Raw genomic sequence first — 19,113 nt, 5'->3', positions numbered from 1 at the left:
GTGTTACCTCTGCACTGTGTCATGTTCTGTCACAGCCTGGAAACGCATATCACTTCTGATGTAACCTGTACAGTAGCAGGCTGCCCTATGCAGCATAAGACCGTAAAGCTTATGGTTCAAAGACAAGGAAGCTGTAGCTACTGGAGGAGTCAGATAAGGGCAGTTGTTATCTGTGTATCCTCAGCCACCCCAGACGTAGCAAGAAACTACTCATCTCGGACGTTTTGAGAAACTAAGAGTTTGGTGAGGTCATGGGGGGGAGAAAAAAAAGGAAGGGCCTCCCAGTTTAAGAGGGATGTGGGGAAACTGGGCAGGCACTGCTGGATGCCTGCCAAGGTAGTTGGGAGCCTGGGAGGGAGCTGGGCTTAATCTGGTGAAACATGAAGTGTAACTTGACAGAGTCAGGTTGGGCATTAGGAAAATATTTCCTGCTGGGAGGGCAGTTTGGGGCCAGACATATGAGATTTTTAAGAGTAGGGGTGGTGATGGTCCTGCTTGCAGAGGCAGGTTGGCCCTCCAGAAGTCCCTTCTGCTATGCCATGGTGACAAGAAGAGAGTCACATAATGGAAATGGGACCCTGTCTTGCAAGAGTGGTTTTTCTGGTGTATGTTGAATGACAAAAGTGTGACTTCTTTTTTAATTATTTTTTTCTCTCCCCACCGTCAGATATTCCCTTACTGAAGGAAGCATGAGGCCTGCTGTGTACATGTCCAGCCTTTTCGCTCTTGGATTTCTTCCTTCTTCCCTCCCTGCCTTCAGGACAGAAGCACTCTGTGCAGCCTTCCCCATCCTCGCGAGCTGTGTCCTGGATACCTCCAAGCAGAGACGCCCTCAGCTGAAGATCCAAAGGATGTCGCCAGGTTGCCTCCTGGATGCACCAGTGGGGCTGGTGCAGCGCTGGCTTCCCCATTCCATATGCATCAGAGACTCAAGGAACGTAGTGGATTTGAGCTCTCCTCTCCTTTTCCCCAGCCAGATGTTTAACAGCAGTCTCTGAAGAGCTGCTCTTTTCTTGTGCCTTTTTCCTCCTCACACCGGCTTGTTGCAGCTTGGCAGCCTCTCTAGCCCTTCTGTTGCCCAGAGTGCAGGGGCTGAAACCATTTGCTCTCTGGGTGCAGACAGTTTATATATACATATATATATATGTTATACAGGCTCTTTTTCCAGCATCCTCTTTATAACAGAGCAGGACAAACTGCCTCACTGGGACTGAAACTGGCCTTGAGAGGGATCCCAGGTAAGGGGCAGCCTGTAGTATCTAGGAGCACCTCAAGTGAGATAGGCTGCGAGGCAGCTTAGCTGTGCAATAACAGTTGAAAATTGCTAGAGTGCTGAAGGCTGATAAGTCCAAAACATAGGAACCTCTGCCCCCTTCTCAAAACACACCTCTGTAAGAGTCCACTCCTGAAAAATCACTTTTGTCTCCTCCTTCCTTCACTACTGGTGCAGCCCACTTGGTTATGGTGTGTTTCTAGAGGCTGTGATTGGGACTGTACTGATAATAAAACCACTCTCAGCTTTGGTTTGGTGACAGAGCAGCTCCTGTTGTTAGACTGTGGGAAAGCCTTAGGGAAATGGCCAGTGGAAAGTGTGCAGGGAGCTTGGAGGCTCTTCCTTTCTGTGAATCAGTAGCATTTGTTTTTAGGCATCGGGACTGGAACCAAATTTGTGGCCCTGCTCTTCTGGGTGAATTGTGTGTCTTACAGAGCTTTCCCAGTGAAGGTGATTCTACACTAACACTTAGGTTCCTTTGGTCAGATCTTCAGGCAGAGGTAATGCTTTCAGGTGTAACCTGGAAGCAGTTCATGTGCTTGAGATTGTCAAGAAAAACTTACGCATAGATGGTGAATGCTTAGTGCCACTGGTGCGATCCCGAGTTACCTTCCCAGCTGCACTAGGTGTTTTGGTACTTGAGCCCTCCATACTACCTAAGAGGCTGTTATCTAGCAAGTGTCTGCTGTTGTGTCCTGATGGGCTTCAGTGGGCTCGCAGAGAAGGGCTTCGTCATTTTGGCTTAGGGTCAACAGCACTTACAAGGTGTCTTCTAAGTACAACACAGGTTGCCTGTTGCTGAGAGAGAAGGTTGGCTACACTGACTGGGAGGATACCACAGCTTAAGCCTGAACGTAAATTGTGATCACTTGAAGTTCTGGTAGCAGGGAATAGAATCCAAAAATATGTACACCTCTGCTCCTTACAGTTACCTACAGCAGGTCAGAATATCCTGGTTGCTGTTAATGGGACTTCATTTCTGCAGCAAGCCAGCTTCACTTGGGGCAGGTGGTCCAGTCACGGAAGTGTGGTAGTTGTAAGACTCTTTAAAGGGATGGTCTGGAAACTGGGCTCCATGAAACTGGTTTAATCAGGAAAAGTTGGCTTCATGAATGCAGGTGTGTTGCCACAACCATCCTGAAATAGCCAGAGAGAGCAAAATGCCACAGCCTTACGTGTCATGTGGCAATGAACAGGTAAATAGGGCTACCCTTTGCCGCTTCGCTTTTGTTTTACAATCCTTACTATTCTCATCCCTGTTGCTCCAGGATGATGCTGTCAGAGCACTTAGTAAAAGTGACATAACACCTTAAAAATAAAGTAATAATCGCTGTGGCTTAGCTCTGGTTCCTGGAAATGGGGCTTGGCTGTAGTGTCTGGCCCTGCACCTGCTGTTTCTGATTAGCTGCTTAATCCTAGGGCAGCTGGGTCAGTGCATGCCTGTGGATGGAAGAATCATTTTTTCCTCATCCCTTTCAGAGGGATATTACTAATTTAAGAATGCAGCTTTGTAAGTTTCTTTCCCTGTTGCTCATTTTATCTTAACACAAGGACTTGATCAGCCCAATTTGGATGGTTTGGGTATTCTTTTGTTCAGTTGAGGTGATGAGGACGCCATGTTGTTTTACAGAGGGCTCTTTTGTTCTGTATTCAAGGACTGTAGAGTGATAATGTTTACACATTTGATATTGGAGTTTTAGAAAATGAGAGTGGAAATGTTCATATTTAGTTTTCAGCTCCTACCTTAAAATCAAAATATTCTCTTCTACTGGTTTTGTCAGGGCTTGTGAAGACAGTGAGCAACTGCAAGGCTGAATACGTGACTTTCCTAAGTCATGTGTTTTCTAAGACCTAATCAGCTCAGAGCAGGAGTTGCTCTTAGACTCTTAAGGACCTTCCTACTCAAACCTGAGCGATCAGGGGATAGAAGTGAGGTGTGTGCTGCCTTCCTGCAAGGAGCAGTCCTTTTGGCTCAGTACCGGCTTGGTGAAAGAACCCCTTAATGAGGCTGGAAGCTGTTGCCAAGGCTGACCTTGCCCTGGATGAGTGCCTGCTCAGCTTGCAGAAAGCACGTACTGTGTGGTCCTGCCTCTGCTTTCTGCTGTTGTAAAGTGAGCAGCTGCCAGCTTAGGAGAAAAAAAAATTCTGTTTGGGTGGGAAAAGAAGGAAGCTGTGCAGAAGAGGGGAGTGCTTTCATTTTGTTCCACATACAGAAATTATGGAAAATGGCTTTGGTAATTGGGAAAAATATGCAGAGGTAGGAGGAAAGCATGCAGGCTTAGGTCTTGTGATCAGGCACTACAGTCAGCCTCTGTTGGACTGCTTGGAGATGAAGCAGGAGCTCCCAGGGTGCTTTATATTCTCATATAAAAGAGGGTGGAACAGCTGGGGGAGGAACCTAAGCAGGGACTGCTTGATAACTTTTTCTGAAGGGGAGAGGGTTTAAGGACTCATTTAATTTACTTGTCAGCAAGCAATTGTTACTTGCTTGTTCTTGTTCTGTGGAGGATTGGGAAGTTCTTGGGACAGAGGTTTAGGAAGATGAACTAAACTGAAGAATCCTGTCTTCACCTCAGAGCAAGGGCTGACATGTAAGGATCCCTCAGCCTGAGCCCTGCTGTTGCACAGGGTGTTGGTTGCATCTGAGAGTGTCCCAAAGGTTGCTGTCATAGAAGGGTCTCCATGTGCCAATAGGGAGTGCAAGGGCTCAGCCTCACAAGATGCAGCATGGTGGGTGGGTGACTTGCTTTGGGTTCTTCTCCACATTTTTTCCCCGCCTACACCTTGACTAAAAGAATTCAGAGGGAAATACGTTTCTTATTTAATGCCCCTGATATAATGGTCTTACGTTGAGTCATTTGTGCTTGGCCCCATAAAATCAAAGAACATTAAAGTTAATTACAGTGGAAGAATAAAAATAGCACTTTTAAACTTTTTTTTTTTGTAAGTTATTTTGGGGTCCAGTATTTAAAAGGGCATGTCAGAAATGTGAAGCACTGCTTGCAATAAAAAATGGGGACGATTGCAAGGAGGGAGCAGCAGGCTCAGCCACTGGGAGTAACCACACATTGGTGGTGTGCAGTGCAGAGTAGGGAATACAGGAAGGGATTGGGGTGGGTGAGGAAGAGCTGTGGCCAATAAGAGAAGTATGCTGCAGGCTGATGATAGCCAATGCCTTCATGAGCAGGTTCTAAGGGAGCTGTGCTTTGTCTGGGTTTAGCAGGCCTGTAGGCTTGCTGGATAAAAGTATTAATGTACAACTAGTAGGACACTGAGATCTCCTTGCTGGCCTTGGAACAGGCTTGCAAAGCCTGGTTTTCATGTTCTGATAGCAGTCATTCTACAAAATCTGCCTTCTTATTCTCTCCAGATATCAGCTTAAATCAATTTCACTCTGGTTTCTGTATATGAATGCAATAAACCCCCATCCGTTTTTCACATTGACCTCACCCCAGCCTCAGCCTTCAGCCCTTCCCAGGGAGCTGCACACTGAACTTGTTCTTTGTGAAGTGCTTTCTTTGCCGGAGAGTTTTATTTGGAAAATTTATTCTCTAAAAAATGCTTTGAAAGTGCACAGAGGTTTCCTCCAGCCGGCTTCATTTGAAGGCATATTTTTATACAGGAGATGAGCCCTCCTCCGGTCCTTCACACCTTCCCAGCCAGTTCGGAGCAGGGTGTTTCCCACACAGGCCCTGTGTTCAGCACTGCTTCAGGCAGGTCACCCACTCATCCGTGCCCACCAGAGCAGGCTCCTGATGCTTTTGCGTTTCTTTACGTAGGCTCTGCTTTTGCTTCCATCCTGGGGTAGGCACGGACAGAGGCAACGGAGTGTGCTGGAAAATGTTTCAGTTCTGATTCTCAACTTCACTTTTATTTCCCCCCCAACTCAAAAAGAACAGAAGCTAAGTTGCCTATGAAGCAGCTGTGCTGTGGTGCGGTGGGCAGACTGCTGGTAGCTGCTGGTGCGAATGCAAGGAGAGCTTGGTTGCCTTTGGTGCATTAATCTTCTTTTCCTGTATGTGTTTGTTATTTTTATGTTTCAATTCTGAATTGCACCACTATGGGATTATTTGCAGAATGGTACTCCGTGTGTATGTGGGGTTAAAAACGAGACCATAATTGATGCTGTGCAGGATGTCACTCGATCAGTTCTATTTTGCTTTATTTTATAGATATTTTCCGGTATCCTGTACATTGCGGTGGGTGTGAAGATAGTATTTTAATATTTGTACAAAGTTTAATTTAATTGTTCTATGTATATAACTGCATTTCTAAATTAAAAAAGAAAAAAGTTCTTTTGAAGTGAAGCTTTGATCTTTGTCTGTGTTTCAAGCTGCTCGGGCCTCGTGGAAGGCAACAGCAACATAGCATGGGGGGGAGGGGGGTGGATGGTGTGAGACATGGGCTGGGTGGGAGCCTTGGGGAGGTCCTGAATGGGAGCTGAGGTTTGTTGGATCTGAACTTGATGCAAGGAGAGGAATCGTAGGAGGGATGAATGGGCTCCCACTTGAGCTGGGGCTCAAAGCTGTGCAGTCCTTTGTTAGTGCACTACTTCAAAGTTCCAAGGTAACACTGCCCCTTGAGGCGAGTGTGCCGGTGGGAGCTCCTTGCTTTTTAAGTCGATCTGTCAGTATTGGGATAGGAAAAGGAAGGAGATGGGATGGCAAGGAGAGATGAGATCATCCCGGTCAGCTTGTTTAAAGCAGAGTCCTGAAAAATGCTATGACAGTTTTGTTTACTTGCAGGTGAATTTTCCTCTGGGGAGGAGCAGGCAGGTTGAACAAGGAAAGAGCTGACATCTGTCTTCTTTCCATTTCCATTTATTCTTTAAATAATTCCCACATGGCAAACTGATCTTACTGTGGTTTCATACTGAAACTGGAGCTCTGTGCCCAGTGCCAGGCAGCGCCGTGTGGGAGCCAGTGGCCTCCAGGAACGGCTTTTAAATTATTTAATCTGCACTGTCTGTGTGCTCTGCTGCCTGTGGCCTCCTGCTGCAGCGATGCTAGCAGCCAGAAGCAGGACCTCATGTTGTTTTGTCCTTCTTAGCTAAGACCTAAGGGAGCACAGGAGGGGTCTGGGTGAAGGGGCATGTGGTGCTGGGGAACCTCTCCTGGGAGTAGCACCCGTGGGCTCAGCACGGCTTTTCAAGGACGGATGTTTGCTCCCATGCTTTCCCAAGTGTCACATGCAGCTGAGCACCAACTTTAACACAAGTTGGAACACAGGCCTCCAGCTGTGTGGGGAGACAGTTCGTCCCCATAGCATGGGGCAAAGCTGCTCTCTCTGGAGCAGCATCCCATTGTTTCCTATGGGAGATTTGTGATGTGGGGTCTGCTATTCATTATAAGCTCCCAGCAGAGAAAGATCGATGAGACTTTAAATAAAACAGCTGTGAGCTAGTTTGTCATTGAGCTATTGAGGTTAGAAGCATTTCTAACCAAAATCCATTGGACCTGCTGGGTGAGGGCCTTTGTTCCTTTCCCCAGCAGTCCCACAGGGGCACAGAGCATGGCAGGAGTGTTTTACCTGTTCAAGGTAACAGCTAGTTTAAAGTCTGTTGTATGAACTGTGTGGGAGCCATATGTGTGTCTGAGTATTCCTCTGCCACATGAAGGCTGTCAGCTTGTTGTTAAAACTTACCTTACTATCATAAGGCAGATCAGTGCTTCTCCCTTAAATACTATGTGTGTAGATGAATCCCAAAGCAGGTTTTAGCTGATTCTGCAATGCCAGTTCGTATATCAGGTTACTTTTTAACTCGAGCCTTTGTATGTTGTTACTGCTTTCCAGATGGGGATTTTGGAGGTTGTCGTGGTGGATCAGCCTTCCTAAACACAGCCTGCCCCTGTCCTTGCAGATTTTCATCTTGTTAAATCATTGCTTTTCTTTGTTGGACTCTCTGATTTCCCTTCACGTCTCTATTTCCCCCCTTTCTCAGTAAGGAGCACTGTCTGACACAGCTTGCCAAGGCCCTGCCTGTTGGTGTGAGCAGCTTAGCAGCTTAACGGATGAAAGTGCTTATACGCTGATTATTTAATCTTTCATTCTGTTGCCTCTCTGAGGGCAAGCTTGCCCATGGAAACCCAGTCTATCCTGTTTGCTGTTATTCCCTCTGTTCTTCGTACCCTCTATAAACTGAATGCTGGCTCTCCATTCAGCAACAGCCGAAGCTGACGTAAGTTCCCTCGTGAGGAGGAGGACATGGAGCGCCCACCTCATCTGTTCCCCCTGGCGCACCCGCACTGCTGACGTTGTCCCGCAGCTCCGCCCGCTGCCGTCCATCCGCAGTGTAGGCGTGGTCCAGCTGCTCCGCCAATGGCCGCCTGGTTCCGTACTGTGCGGGGCGGGGCGGTGCCTGGGGCCGCCTCCATGTAGCGGCGCATCGCGGGGCGGAGCGCAGCCGCTGTGGAGCCGCCGCGCAGGGAGCACAGCGCCGCCCGACAGCGCAGCCCCGGCCCGACCGCATCCACCGCGCCGCCCCGCCCGGGACCCGCCGCGCAGGTTGGTGGGGGGCGCAGGGCGGGTTGGGTGCTGTGTGCGGACGGGGTTCGGTCGCCGCTCGGGGCGCTCCGTGCGCTGCTGGGCGCGGCCCGGCCGCCATTTTGTGTCCGAGCGCTGTGTGCTCCTTTTCTTCCCCGCTTCGGGGCCTGAGGAGGGCGGGGCGTGATGTGGGCGGGGCTACGTGTGCGCCGCGGGCTCCTATTGGCGCGGGCCGGGGCGTCCTCCAGCTGGCTCGCTCCTATTGGGCCGCCGCGGGGCCGTGCTGAGTCACCGGGCGCGGCCTCAGCTCAGCCGGGCTCACCGCGTCTCCCGCAGCGAGCAACGCGCCCACAGCCATGAGCGGCTGCCGCGTGTTCATCGGGAGGCTGAACCCCGCCGCCAGGGAGAAGGACGTGGAGAGGTTCTTCAAGGGCTACGGCCGCATCCGGGACATCGACCTCAAGAGGGGATTCGGCTTTGTGGTGAGTGCGCAACGGGGGGCGGCCGTTCCCGCTGTCTCCACCAAGGCGCTCCGTGTGCCTTCAGCCCTGACCTGTCTGTGTTGGCTGGGTCTGCAGGAGTTCGAGGATCCGAGAGATGCGGACGATGCCGTCTATGAGCTGGATGGGAAGGAGCTTTGCAGTGAGAGGTGAGCTGCCCCATTTCGTGTGCCGCTTCAGCTCGCTTCGTGTCACGTTTACGAGTTGAGGTTTGTTAGCGGTACATTAAACTGCTGTGGGCTTTCTCACAAGGGGTGTGTAAAAAGCATAAAGACGCCTGGTTTCTCCTTTCTTTGTCTCTGCAGGGTTACCATTGAGCATGCAAGAGCACGCTCTAGGGGTAGAGGCCGAGGGAGGTACTCTGACCGCTTTAGCAGCCGCCGGCCACGCAGTGACAGGAGGTGTGTATTGCATGGCTATGGTCTGCTATAACAGCTCTGGGGTTGTCTGTCTGCAGCCTTGAGGTGGAGCACAGCACCAATCGGTGCCTTCCTCACAGCCAGCCAACAGGATGGTGGGGTAGCGAGTGTTACACAGAGTGCTCAGCTCCTTTACACTTGTACCTCCAAAGTACACAGTGCTTATCCTTGTCTCCTTGAGGCATTGTGTACTGGCATTCCTGATGAGCTCATGCAAGCTATTGGCCTTGCTAATGCGAAGCGTGGTTGTGCTGTGTGCGACCAGAAATCTCAACTGTTTATTTCCCCGCAGAAGTGCCCCACCATTAAGGACGGAGAACCGCCTCATAGTAGAAAATCTGTCGTCCCGAGTCAGCTGGCAGGTTTGTTAAAACACGATTAACTATTTTGACTTCATTTAATGGGTATGTAACGTAATTACTTCGTTAAATGATTAATTAAAATTAAATCTAATTTATTAAAGTGTTTATGTAACTAATGTAATTTTTAATAACGTAAATTAAATGTTTCGAATGAAAACTAGTTAACTTTAATTTATAATGATAAATGTATATATTTGAGGAAGTATATTATTTATTTTCTTGTTTTTTTAAATCCATTTTAACCACATATTAAACCCTTTATTTGCCAGCCTATCTGTGTCGTTGGCCTTATGACGAGGAGTGCCTGTGGGTTATCCTAATCGTTCTGTCTTGGTCACTCTTGGTCGGGCCTGGTTGACTTTCCAGTCAGCTCCTACAATGTCACTTGGCCACCTCTAGATCTGTGTTTGCCGGTCTAGACGTAATCGATGCACTCCTTAAAGTGCCACATTGCAGCGATCCCAGAGCGTTAACGAGATCTGATTCCTAAGTTGAGAGCTGTTCTTCCTGTAACGCTTCCGAATAAGAGATCCTGGTCGAAAAGAGTTGAAAGATACGAAATTAGGTGGTCGTTGGAATCCTGATCGCAGTAAAGTGGTCCTTGGTAACATCAAGCGTAGCGAATGTCTGGATCCGTCACTAGACTCCTAATAGGGAGGGCGGTGCGATTAATGGCTTCCATCGACTGGGTAGTGTTCGTCAAGTGGGTGGCGAAGAGCCAGTCGGGCATAAATCATGACGGTATCTCCGGTCGCTTAATGCAGTTTGCTGCTTGGCTAGCCTAGGGAAATGTTAATAAAGGTAAAGTAAACTATATTTTTCATGACATATGGGGCACAAAATAATGGCGTTGTGTAATTGTAATTCTGTATGCCTATAAGACTCGTAATGTAAATGGAGACTGAAATAGCACAAAAGTATACGGGTAGTGTTTTGCACTCAGTCCACTATTAACATAAATGTGTACAAATGTGTTGTTTAGATTTCTCTTTCTCTAATCTATCTAATCTTCATAGACTTAATTTGTTTTCCTTAGTGTTAAGACATTTATTAGCGTTTTGCTTAAGGCAATATGCTGCTTTTCATTTATTTCGTGCCCTGATGTAGATAATTCAATTTCGATACAGTACAAGTGTGGAAATTGCCACGTTTGTAATTCATCTCATGTTTTCCCTTCCAATAGCCCTCTTTGTTTGCTCTATTTAAAATAATAATGTATTAAAACAAAAACAAAACCGAAAACGAACCCAAAAGCAACTATATATAAATATATATATGTAAGTATTTACTTTCACTTCCTTGCATAACATTACTGGTCTTGTGTTAGGATCTCAAAGACTTCATGAGACAAGCTGGGGAAGTAACCTTTGCAGATGCACACAGACCTAAGTTAAATGAAGGGTAAGCTGAAATTCACTTGAAAGCCTTGGGGTAATTTTTGCGTATTCTACATAGAATCACAGAATTGTAGGGGTTGGAAGGGAGATCATCGAGTCCAACCCCCTTGCCAAAGCAGGTTCCCTACACCAATCTTGTTTGGGGAGGGAGGGAATGTGGCTCCTTCACTGCTCTGCAGCTATGAATTCATGGCTTCATGTAGCTTCCCTTTAACCGTGCAGGATGTGCAGTCTGTGGTAGCTGGGGAGGGGAATGCTTCAATTTGTGCTGGAGTTTGACTACAAGCAGCAGGGAGTGTTTCTAAGTAGTTCAGTTTTTCTTCTCCAGAGTACTTCTTAATTTATTTCTAGTATCCATCAGAAGTACAACTTGTAATAGTGAGCTGTGTTGACTGTTTTTGTTTCTGAATTTCCCTAGGGTGGTTGAATTTGCCTCTTACAGTGATTTAAAGAATGCTATTGAAAAGCTTTCTGGTAAAGAAATAAACGGAAGAAAAATCAAACTAATCGAAGGCAGCAAAAGACACAGGTACGGATATCTGTTAAGCAATGATCATGAATTAAGAAAGCTTTGAAGTTGATGACCAGAGAGTGCGACTGGATGCGGTGGGTTGTGTGCTTGCTGTAGTGCTAATGCCGCTGCTCGTTGTTCCCTCAGTAGGTCCAGAAGCAGGTCACGGTCTCGTAGCAGAAGCTCGTCCAGGTCTCGTAGCCGTTCCCGGTCGCGAAGCCGCAAGTCTTACAGCAGGTCAAGGAGCAGGAGCCGTAGCAAGTCTCGATCAGTTAGCAGATCTCCAATGCCAGAGAAGAGCCAGAAGCGTGGCTCTTCCAGTAGATCCAAATCCCCATCGTCTGTGGATCGACAGAGGTCTAGATCGAGGTCCAGATCCGTTGATAGTGGCAACTGAACTCTAAGTGACTTGCCTTGGGGGCCCTTTTTTAAACCATACTTGCTAAAACCCGTGGTAAGTATGTGACTTTCTGAGGGGAAGGGTTTGAATGGGGCAGGGAGGGAGGAAATGGGGCGGGTGGGCTTGCGGGATCTTTGTAGATGTGGACCATGGTGGGGAGGGTTATTGACTAATTGTATGACATGTTTTTTGATAACCCTTTTTTGGCTCACATTCTTTGTGAATGTCTGAAGTGAACAGTTGGTGTATATTGCCCAGAGCTCTTTATAACTAAAGGAGACCAACTTCCAATTTTTATCTTATTTTTTTTTTACTCCCAAAAGAGTAACCTGGACTATTAATTCCCACTATGCTCAACTGGGAATAGCAGTTCAGAATATCAGTGTAAATTGAGGTGTTAAACTAACGGCTTTAGGCATCGAAGAGCTCTACGTGTGCTGTACATAAAGCTTTATTTCAGAGCCTTTTTCTCTCCGTGCTATAGAACCGCTGTTTCAGTTAGAGGTCAGCAGGTTTAAGTGCTCGACAGTATTGGTAATAAAACTTCATTTTAAAAACCTTCTCATTGAATACGCCTTGATCTGCAGTAAGAAAATGCCCGTTTCGCTGCCCTGTGGTAATAGTATTCTCTGAGGCGCCCTAACTCTTGATACATAAGAATTAAACAGCCTAAATAAAGTATAAAGAAACACGTCTCTGCTCCTTGTTTATTCTTACTGTTAATTGTGTGTTTATGACTGTGCCTGATGCGGTTGGACAGAGAGGGTGGTTTTAGATGGATCTTTAACAAAGCCTTTGTAGCGTGTTTTGGGCCTTATCCTGTAGGAAGAAATAAGGCATTGCTGGTAACCCAAGCTATATGGTTACCTGCTTTATCTCGTGTCAGCTGGTCCTTCTGTGTGCTTGGGTATGAACATTTGAATTGGAAATGCTGAGTCATGGCCTCAACCGATGAATGAGCACCTGGTGGGAGGGCAGGGCCAACCCCGGGGGGCTCAGCTGCCAGCAGTGTGCCTGAATGAGCAGAAGGGGAGGAGCCAGGGCCCTCCCCAGGCCTCGTTTATGGGCTGGCAGTGCAGATGGGTGTATCTCATCTGGAGATGTCTGCCTACCTGAGGAGTTACGGATGTTCTAAAGGTAAGCAGCTTCTTTCTCTTGTTTCTGTGCCCGCTGTTATGTCTAAGCGGATCCTCGCTTGCTGCAATAACAAGATGGTGTCTTGTAGATCTCTTCTGCTTAGCTGGCTCCTTTAAAGCACAGGAGTACAGCATGCTATTCAGGTTCATGGAACACAGAGGTGACCAGATATGTGGGAGATATGAGGGTGGGGAGAGCTCTGGGACAGATCTTCTGGTGTAAAATGAGCAGAGAGACTGAAGGCTTGCACAGAACTGATTGAAAACTGTAGGCCAGCTGCAGGGGAGGGCTGTGGTAGCGGCTGTTGCAGAATCAGTCTGTGCTGCCTGCTTGGCTTCCCACTGTAACTGCATGGCCTGGATACTGGTTTTGTGTCTTGAGCAGTGTTTGTGTCTACAGCTGTAGACACAGTAGTTCTGGTACCGAGTTATAAAAGGATTGTGGCACAACCATGTGGTAAAATGCTCCTGTAGCAGCCCACGGTGCTGCTCAGCTACTGCCCTTTCTCAGGGGCCTGGAAGAAGCTGTTCTGGAAGCAGCACGATGGTGACCACTGGAGGGTCTGAGCTTCAGGTATTTGCCTGGGCTTTGGTGTTATGCATCTGTTGAAGTTAGTATGCTCACATATATGTTTGTACCCTGTATGTGTGTGTGTATATATTTAATTAAGCTTGAATCTGCGTATGTACTTTTCTAGAAATGATTCAAATGCTTCCTTTTAGTCATGGTGCTGTGTGGGTCTGTGTTTTTCTCTTTCCCCCATGCTAAGCGATGCTTATTGCTGAATCTCTCATTAGCTTGCAGTGGAACCAGGATCTGTTTTACTGACTGGTTTCTATTTGGTACCCTGGGTTTGGTGACTGAGGTAAAGGACAGCTGTGTCCTGTCCCTAGAAAGCGGCAATTAATTGGCACTTGTTGATAAGCATGTGTGGTTTGAACTGGAAAGCACAGGAAATGCAGGAGCAAAGCAGTACTTGCTATTCACATTCCTCGCTCTGTCATAGATCCTGAAGAGCAGGACCAGCAGAAGGCCCTCTCCAAGCTGGGTTATCAAGTAGAGCAATGGGAATAAGTACAGATGGCCAGTGATTTACATGGCAAAGGCCACTCTGAGGATAGTGGAGCAGAGCAGGATGCTCTGACAGCCATTTTCCATGCACGCTGTCTGCCTGCATCTGAAGGAGGAGAAGTTAAACCTTGACAAATGTGATCCATTTTAAAAATGGATGTATACTCATTTTGTTACTAGCTTAGACATGTGGTTTTAATGAAAAACTTTACCTCACTCGTTCCTAGACCATCACTGAGGCTTCTTCAATAACACCATCAGGTCATAGGAGTACATGATATGACTAGAGTAGGGGAGTATAACTCATGCTCTGTTTTAGGACATTAGCCCTATTCATTTCAGCAATGCACCCGGCGGTCTGTACAGTTTCTACTCTGTATGCTTCCTCTTCCAGAGTCTGTTTTTGCTGTTTAACTGTGTTCTGAATGCTGTCAGAAGATGTGCAGTCAAGTCAAGCAGCTCAGTGGTTATTAAGTGCCATTGCCTGGTGGCACCCAGACCTCTCCCTGCCTGCTCAGCCTTTTAGAATGACAATGTTGAAATGCTTTTGCCTTTTGTCTTTGTGGAACTGTAGAAGAATGCTTCGACTACTCCTATAGGTAAAAACCTCCTGCTCCTTGTTTGCTCTTCAAGCGGCTGTGCTGCTTCCTAGTGGTTCGCTCCAGGAACCAAAGGAAAGATGCGGAGAGAGGTGGAACACGGGGTGTAATGGCTTCACCCTGACGGGTTCTGCCCAGCTCGCACCACACGAGGGCAGTGGTTGCATGCCCGGAGCCAGATCGCTCTCAGGATGAAAGACCTCAAAGCAGCCAAACCTCATTTGAGCCATCTCTCAGATCGAGTCAAATACTCCCAAATCCAGAGATATGTTGGGCTTCACAGGGTGCTTAACGAGCCTGAGGCATCAAAGGCAGTATTTAAAGCTAAAACATATGGAAGTTGACAGACCACTTGCTGGTGCTCAAAGTGAACTCTGTTGTAGGTTTTGACAGAGAAGACAGCAAAGGCATCGCTGCTTTGTGATTTTTGTAATGTAACTTCATCATTTTGATTAAAAAACAGGAAATGGTTTGGGTGCATCTTTGATGGGTGAGGAGCCAAGCTGTGCTTTTCTAATTTGCAGCTGGGACTGTCGTTATTTTGGTGTTTTTGCAGAATTTTGCATAACTTGGGCCCAGCCCCACTGTTGCCCAAAGGCTGCGCTTCACCTGAAGTACCTGATAAGGATAGTGGTGACTTGATTTGTGCCAGATTTCATGCTGTGTTGGCCCACAGCTTGAGGTGTGATGTTGGCATCTCATGCTTTGTCCTGGTAAGATTTTCCTGCTGCACAGTTTTGGGCTTAGCTACTTTTCCTGTAAGATTTGAATGTGACTGACTCAATCCCTAGCATCAAAGCCAGTTCTAGTGCTCATATACTCTTGTTTTTGTTTTTCATCCTGCTCAGTGTTGTCCTATTGCTCAGAGATTATTGGAGTTGAGTCAGTACCAACAGCAAGGCAGAAGGGCTGGAGCAGCCTGTCCAAGGGAGGGTTACCCCCACAGGTGTGCCTGTTAGAGTTGGACAGGGAGGGTTTCTGCAGGTGGAATTGATCCTTGCCTTGATTTATTCCACCTGTGGCTCCCCAGGGCCACAGCTCCTTTCTGTTATCATTTGGGTGATGCAGCCCACCTGGCTAAACATTTAAATTCCAGACACATCTGCCTCTTTAAAAACAAGAGGAGTCTTAATTTTCTCTATAGTGGTCTCCATCACAATTAAAGCAGGATTTGATCTGTTTTTCAGTTTCCTTCTCAGCCGTCTAGGCTGCTCAAATATTGGTTTCCCCAGGCTTGTTCATGGATGTGCAAGAGGTAGGTTCTGGGCTGTGTGACCAACATTTGCCGCCTGTGGTTTGTTCTGGCTCAACACAAGGAAAACTGCGTGTTTGGGGGTGGTGATTAAATCTGTTTATGTCTGATTCTGCTCTGATAGATGGCAAAAGATGAGGACAAATTGAGCAGCCTCATATTGAGCTGGAAACCACCTGCAGGATCACAGAAAGACTTAAGAGTGATGAGGCCTTTAGATGTGATCTGACCCAGACCAATGCTTAAGCAGGGCCACTGAGAGCCAGGCACAAGTTGCCGTGATCAGAGGAAGGTGTATCTTGATACCAGAATGAGAGCTGTTTTCTCCTCTCTTCTGTGCTGTCCTGTGTTCATGCCAGCTCCATGGCACACTGGTGAGTGAACAGATCTAGTGAGACACCTGGGCTGATGGCCAGCAGCACTTTCTGGATGTCTCTTGCACTGCTTGGGCCCGCCATCTGCAACACTGACCAGTCTTGCCTATGCTCATATCCTGCAATGGATAGCCCAGTTCCCCATGCCCCATAGTAGGGTGGCCAGCAGTATGGCCTTCCTGGTGGCTATGCCTTGAGTCCCAGTGCAGGGCATTTGCTGGCTCTTTGCCACTGCAGTGCTTCTCTTAGCATCAACAAGAGACGAAGTTGTTTGTATGTACTTAAATCCCATTTAGCATCCATCAGGCTTAAAAAACAAAATAAAGAGAAGTCATAGGACTTTTATTTTTACACAATTGTTTGATAGGAAAATAATTAATTTTGCAATTAAGCCCTGCCCAGAACAAATGATGTAAGAGCACTGCGTATGGGCTAAATTAGTGCCTGCTGAGATGCAGCGCCAGCATCTGTCTGGGTTGGTGACAATTATTTTAAGCAGCCAGCAGAGGGGAAAGCACACTCTTCCACAATGTTCCTGATGGCCTCATCTCTTGTGGGTCCCACGGCACACTCAGCATTGTCAGTCTGAGTGTGTACTTCAGTTGGTTGGCAGTGGGAAAAACAGCCCCTTCTCCATTTTAAGGGAGTCATTTTAAATACTGACTTGGTGGCCAGGTGGGCACTGCTTATGCCTCAAGTGACATAGGGAGTTCCAGAGAAATTGCTCCTCTGAAACCAGCAAGCCTGGCTGGGCATGGGTGTCTTGGCTCACTGCTTCTGCCTGCCAAAAGGGTAGCATTGGAGCAGGCTTGTTTCAAAGGCAAGTCTAAGGGTGGGAGGGAATTGCACAGACTGTAGGAAGCCTGTTTGTTTCCGTGATGTTTAGTTTTCCCCGTGGGAAAAGAGATATTATTTATTGTCTATTGTAGTCACTTGTTAATTATGTAATTAGTGGGCCTAGTTGATCTTGACTGTTTCTTTTCCTTAGGGGCCAGATGTAAAAGACAGCTTCATAAATATTTGACAGCTTAAATTTCCTTCAGTCTGGTAAAATTCTGTTGGTCGACCATCAGGTCGACCATCTTTATGTCTGAATCCAATTTGTATATACTTCATTATTGCTCTTAGTTTTGTGGGCAAAGCAAGCATTGTCTGATGTTCTTCAGACATATGCTGGGCTATGGGTTTTCAGAAGATGCTGTGATTTCTGTATGTCAGGTGACAAGCCATTTTTGATGTCCTCAGTATCTACCACATTTCTGCTGTGTCCGCTTCTGGTGGTCAGGCTGAAATTGGAATGGGCTTAAATCAAAACAGGTATATTAAAAAAATAATCTCATTTTTAAATTAACTTTTCTGATTTGACATGTAAGTAATACGGTCCAAAGCAGCATTGTGTTGAAGTGCATACCTGACCTTGTAGGACCATGCTAATAGTTCAGAGTTACTAGGATGATAAAGGTGAAAGTCGTGCTGTTGCTGTGGAACTTACACCTTTTTCTGCTGCTTGTCTCCTGCTTTGGCATCCTTGCTTCACTGACTGTGGTGCTGGAAGATGTCTCTGTTCTTTCTTACTCTTGCAGTCTTTTCAGCAAAGCTGTAGATTGCACATATTAGAAAATCAGACTTTCTCCCATAGGCAAAGTAGGTGCTTCAAGAAGGGTATGTGTAAGCTCACATTGCTGCAGAGATTTCCCCATGAGTCAGAAAGAGCTATTGGCATTCACGCTGCGCTTACTCATGGCTGAGAAGGTCGTTGAGCAGGTCATAGAATCATTAAGGTTGGGAACAGACCCCTGAGATCACCAAGTCCAACCAACATGACCACTAAACCACATTCCTCAGTGCCACATCTACCTTCTTCTTGAACAACTCCAGGGACGGTGACTCCACCACATCTCTGGGCAGCCTGTGCCAGAGCCTCATCACTCTGAGAACTTTCTCCTAATATACAACCCCCATCTTGCTGCTACCTCTTGTAAGGTCATTGTAGACTCATAGATAACCTGGGTGAGCCCAGATTTTGCTCCCTTCTTCTACACTGTTTCCTGTGTGGAATCTGAGGCAATTGGAGCTTAATAAATGAGCATAATGCTTCCTAGCTACAGAAGGGTTTTTTTCAGGTTTGGATGCTTGATGATGCCAAAGAATCCTAATCACATCTACAGCAGAGTCACAGCATTAAGCTTCTGAGAGGACATGAGGTACTGCTGACCATTAGCACAGAGAAGAAGTCTCAGGGCACAAGCATGCTTGTATCCAATGGGCACCATCCTGCTGAAGTCCCATTGCGTCCTGACTGAACTGAGATGTCCTTTCTGCTTGATGCCAATGGACCGTGAAAAGTTCAAGTGGACTGCTGAAAACCTTATTTGTGTACTTCCACATCTGTCTTCACCTTTTGCAGCTCCTAAGGCCCGCAAGTGCTATGGGAGCAGTACTCTGGGTTGCCGGCTTCTGGTCTGCATGCCAGCAGAGCTGTGTGCCTTGGCTGCCAGCCCTGTTGCTGCTTTCCTCTTGGTGAGCTCCAAAACAGCCTGATCTCTGCCTGGTTTGTGCCTGTTTAGTAACTTAGAAGGAAAGGAGAGCCTCGTTCCTTGCCCTACAGTGTTAAAGGAATTGGACACGTGCATCCTCTGTCATGTCTTGTCTCTGGCCACTGTGTGTGGAAACTGAGGGAGGTGAATCCCCCTCAGACAGTCATGGAGTAACCAGCTCAGTGAGAAAGTTTCTTCCTGCTCCCGTTAGTAAATACCCGGGTTAAATGCTGGAGCCCAAGGAGTGGAATATTCTGATTCTCCAAATGCATTCCTTGTCCTCCTGGATGTTTTGCTGAGTTTTTTGGCCTGGCTGAAGCCACATGGATTTCAGTTCCTTGGCTGAATTAGGCACTGTTGTCTTTTGGTTGCTGCTGCTCTTGTGGACACCTCCTGTGCTAGGTCTTGTCCAAGCACCCAGGCAACAGCGAGCCAAACCCAGCAGTGCAATGCTTTTGTCTCGCTTTAATTATAGTAGGACACAATTATTAGCGGCGTGTTTTTATTTCCATTTGTTCATTCTGACAGAAAACAAAGGAAGCCATTATCTCCACAAGAGGATGTTTCAGGAAGTGTTACGGTAAATAAAGCTGAAGAGACCAGTGCACGAGAGAGTATCACCTTCTTTTACAGATCGCAATTGATAATCAGGTTGCTACAACCCTTTCAAGAGGCTTGGTAGCGAGTCCACACTCAGATTGCCCTTTAATCTTGGAGGATTTCTGGTCCCTATACAGACTGATACATTTATCACAATTTACCTAAACTATAGCACATGCATCCCTAGAAAGGTATATG

At 47.0% G+C, this 19,113-nt stretch overlaps 2 protein-coding genes across 5 annotated transcripts in view; both read left to right on the top strand.

Moving 5' to 3' along the window:
- SUSD6 (sushi domain containing 6) overlaps window positions 1-5,580 on the top strand; it is a 66,869-nt gene extending 61,289 nt beyond the window's left edge. For both annotated transcript variants that reach the window (XM_015864724.1, XM_015864725.2), the window contains exon 8: window positions 668-5,580. In XM_015864724.1, coding sequence (XP_015720210.1) covers window positions 668-693 — 26 coding nt within the window. In that variant the 3' untranslated portion in view covers window positions 694-5,580. The remainder of the gene's footprint in view (window positions 1-667) is intronic.
- A 2,041-nt stretch (window positions 5,581-7,621) lies between these two features.
- Window positions 7,622-12,038, top strand: SRSF5 (serine and arginine rich splicing factor 5). Of its 3 annotated transcripts, none has more exons than XM_015864729.1 (8): window positions 7,622-7,777; window positions 8,093-8,238; window positions 8,335-8,405; window positions 8,562-8,657; window positions 8,968-9,037; window positions 10,365-10,438; window positions 10,853-10,963; window positions 11,096-12,038. In XM_015864729.1, exons 2-8 carry the CDS (start codon window positions 8,113-8,115, stop codon window positions 11,340-11,342), a joined length of 795 nt encoding a protein of 264 aa, XP_015720215.1. In that variant the 5' UTR covers window positions 7,622-7,777; window positions 8,093-8,112; the 3' UTR covers window positions 11,343-12,038. The 3 variants fall into 3 exon arrangements, with proteins under 3 accessions (XP_015720215.1, XP_015720214.1, XP_015720213.1); XM_015864728.1 differs by having other exon boundaries at window positions 7,646-7,777; window positions 8,971-9,037; window positions 11,093-12,038; XM_015864727.1 differs by having other exon boundaries at window positions 7,646-7,777; window positions 11,093-12,038.
- Window positions 12,039-19,113: the final 7,075 nt, after the last annotated feature.

Source organism: Coturnix japonica, chromosome 5 (assembly GCF_001577835.2).
Source record: "Coturnix japonica isolate 7356 chromosome 5, Coturnix japonica 2.1, whole genome shotgun sequence".
In the NCBI taxonomy this organism is placed as follows: domain Eukaryota; kingdom Metazoa; phylum Chordata; class Aves; order Galliformes; family Phasianidae; genus Coturnix; species Coturnix japonica.
Note: the sequence above shows the minus strand (reverse complement) of the source record. Positions and strands in the feature narration are given on the sequence as shown.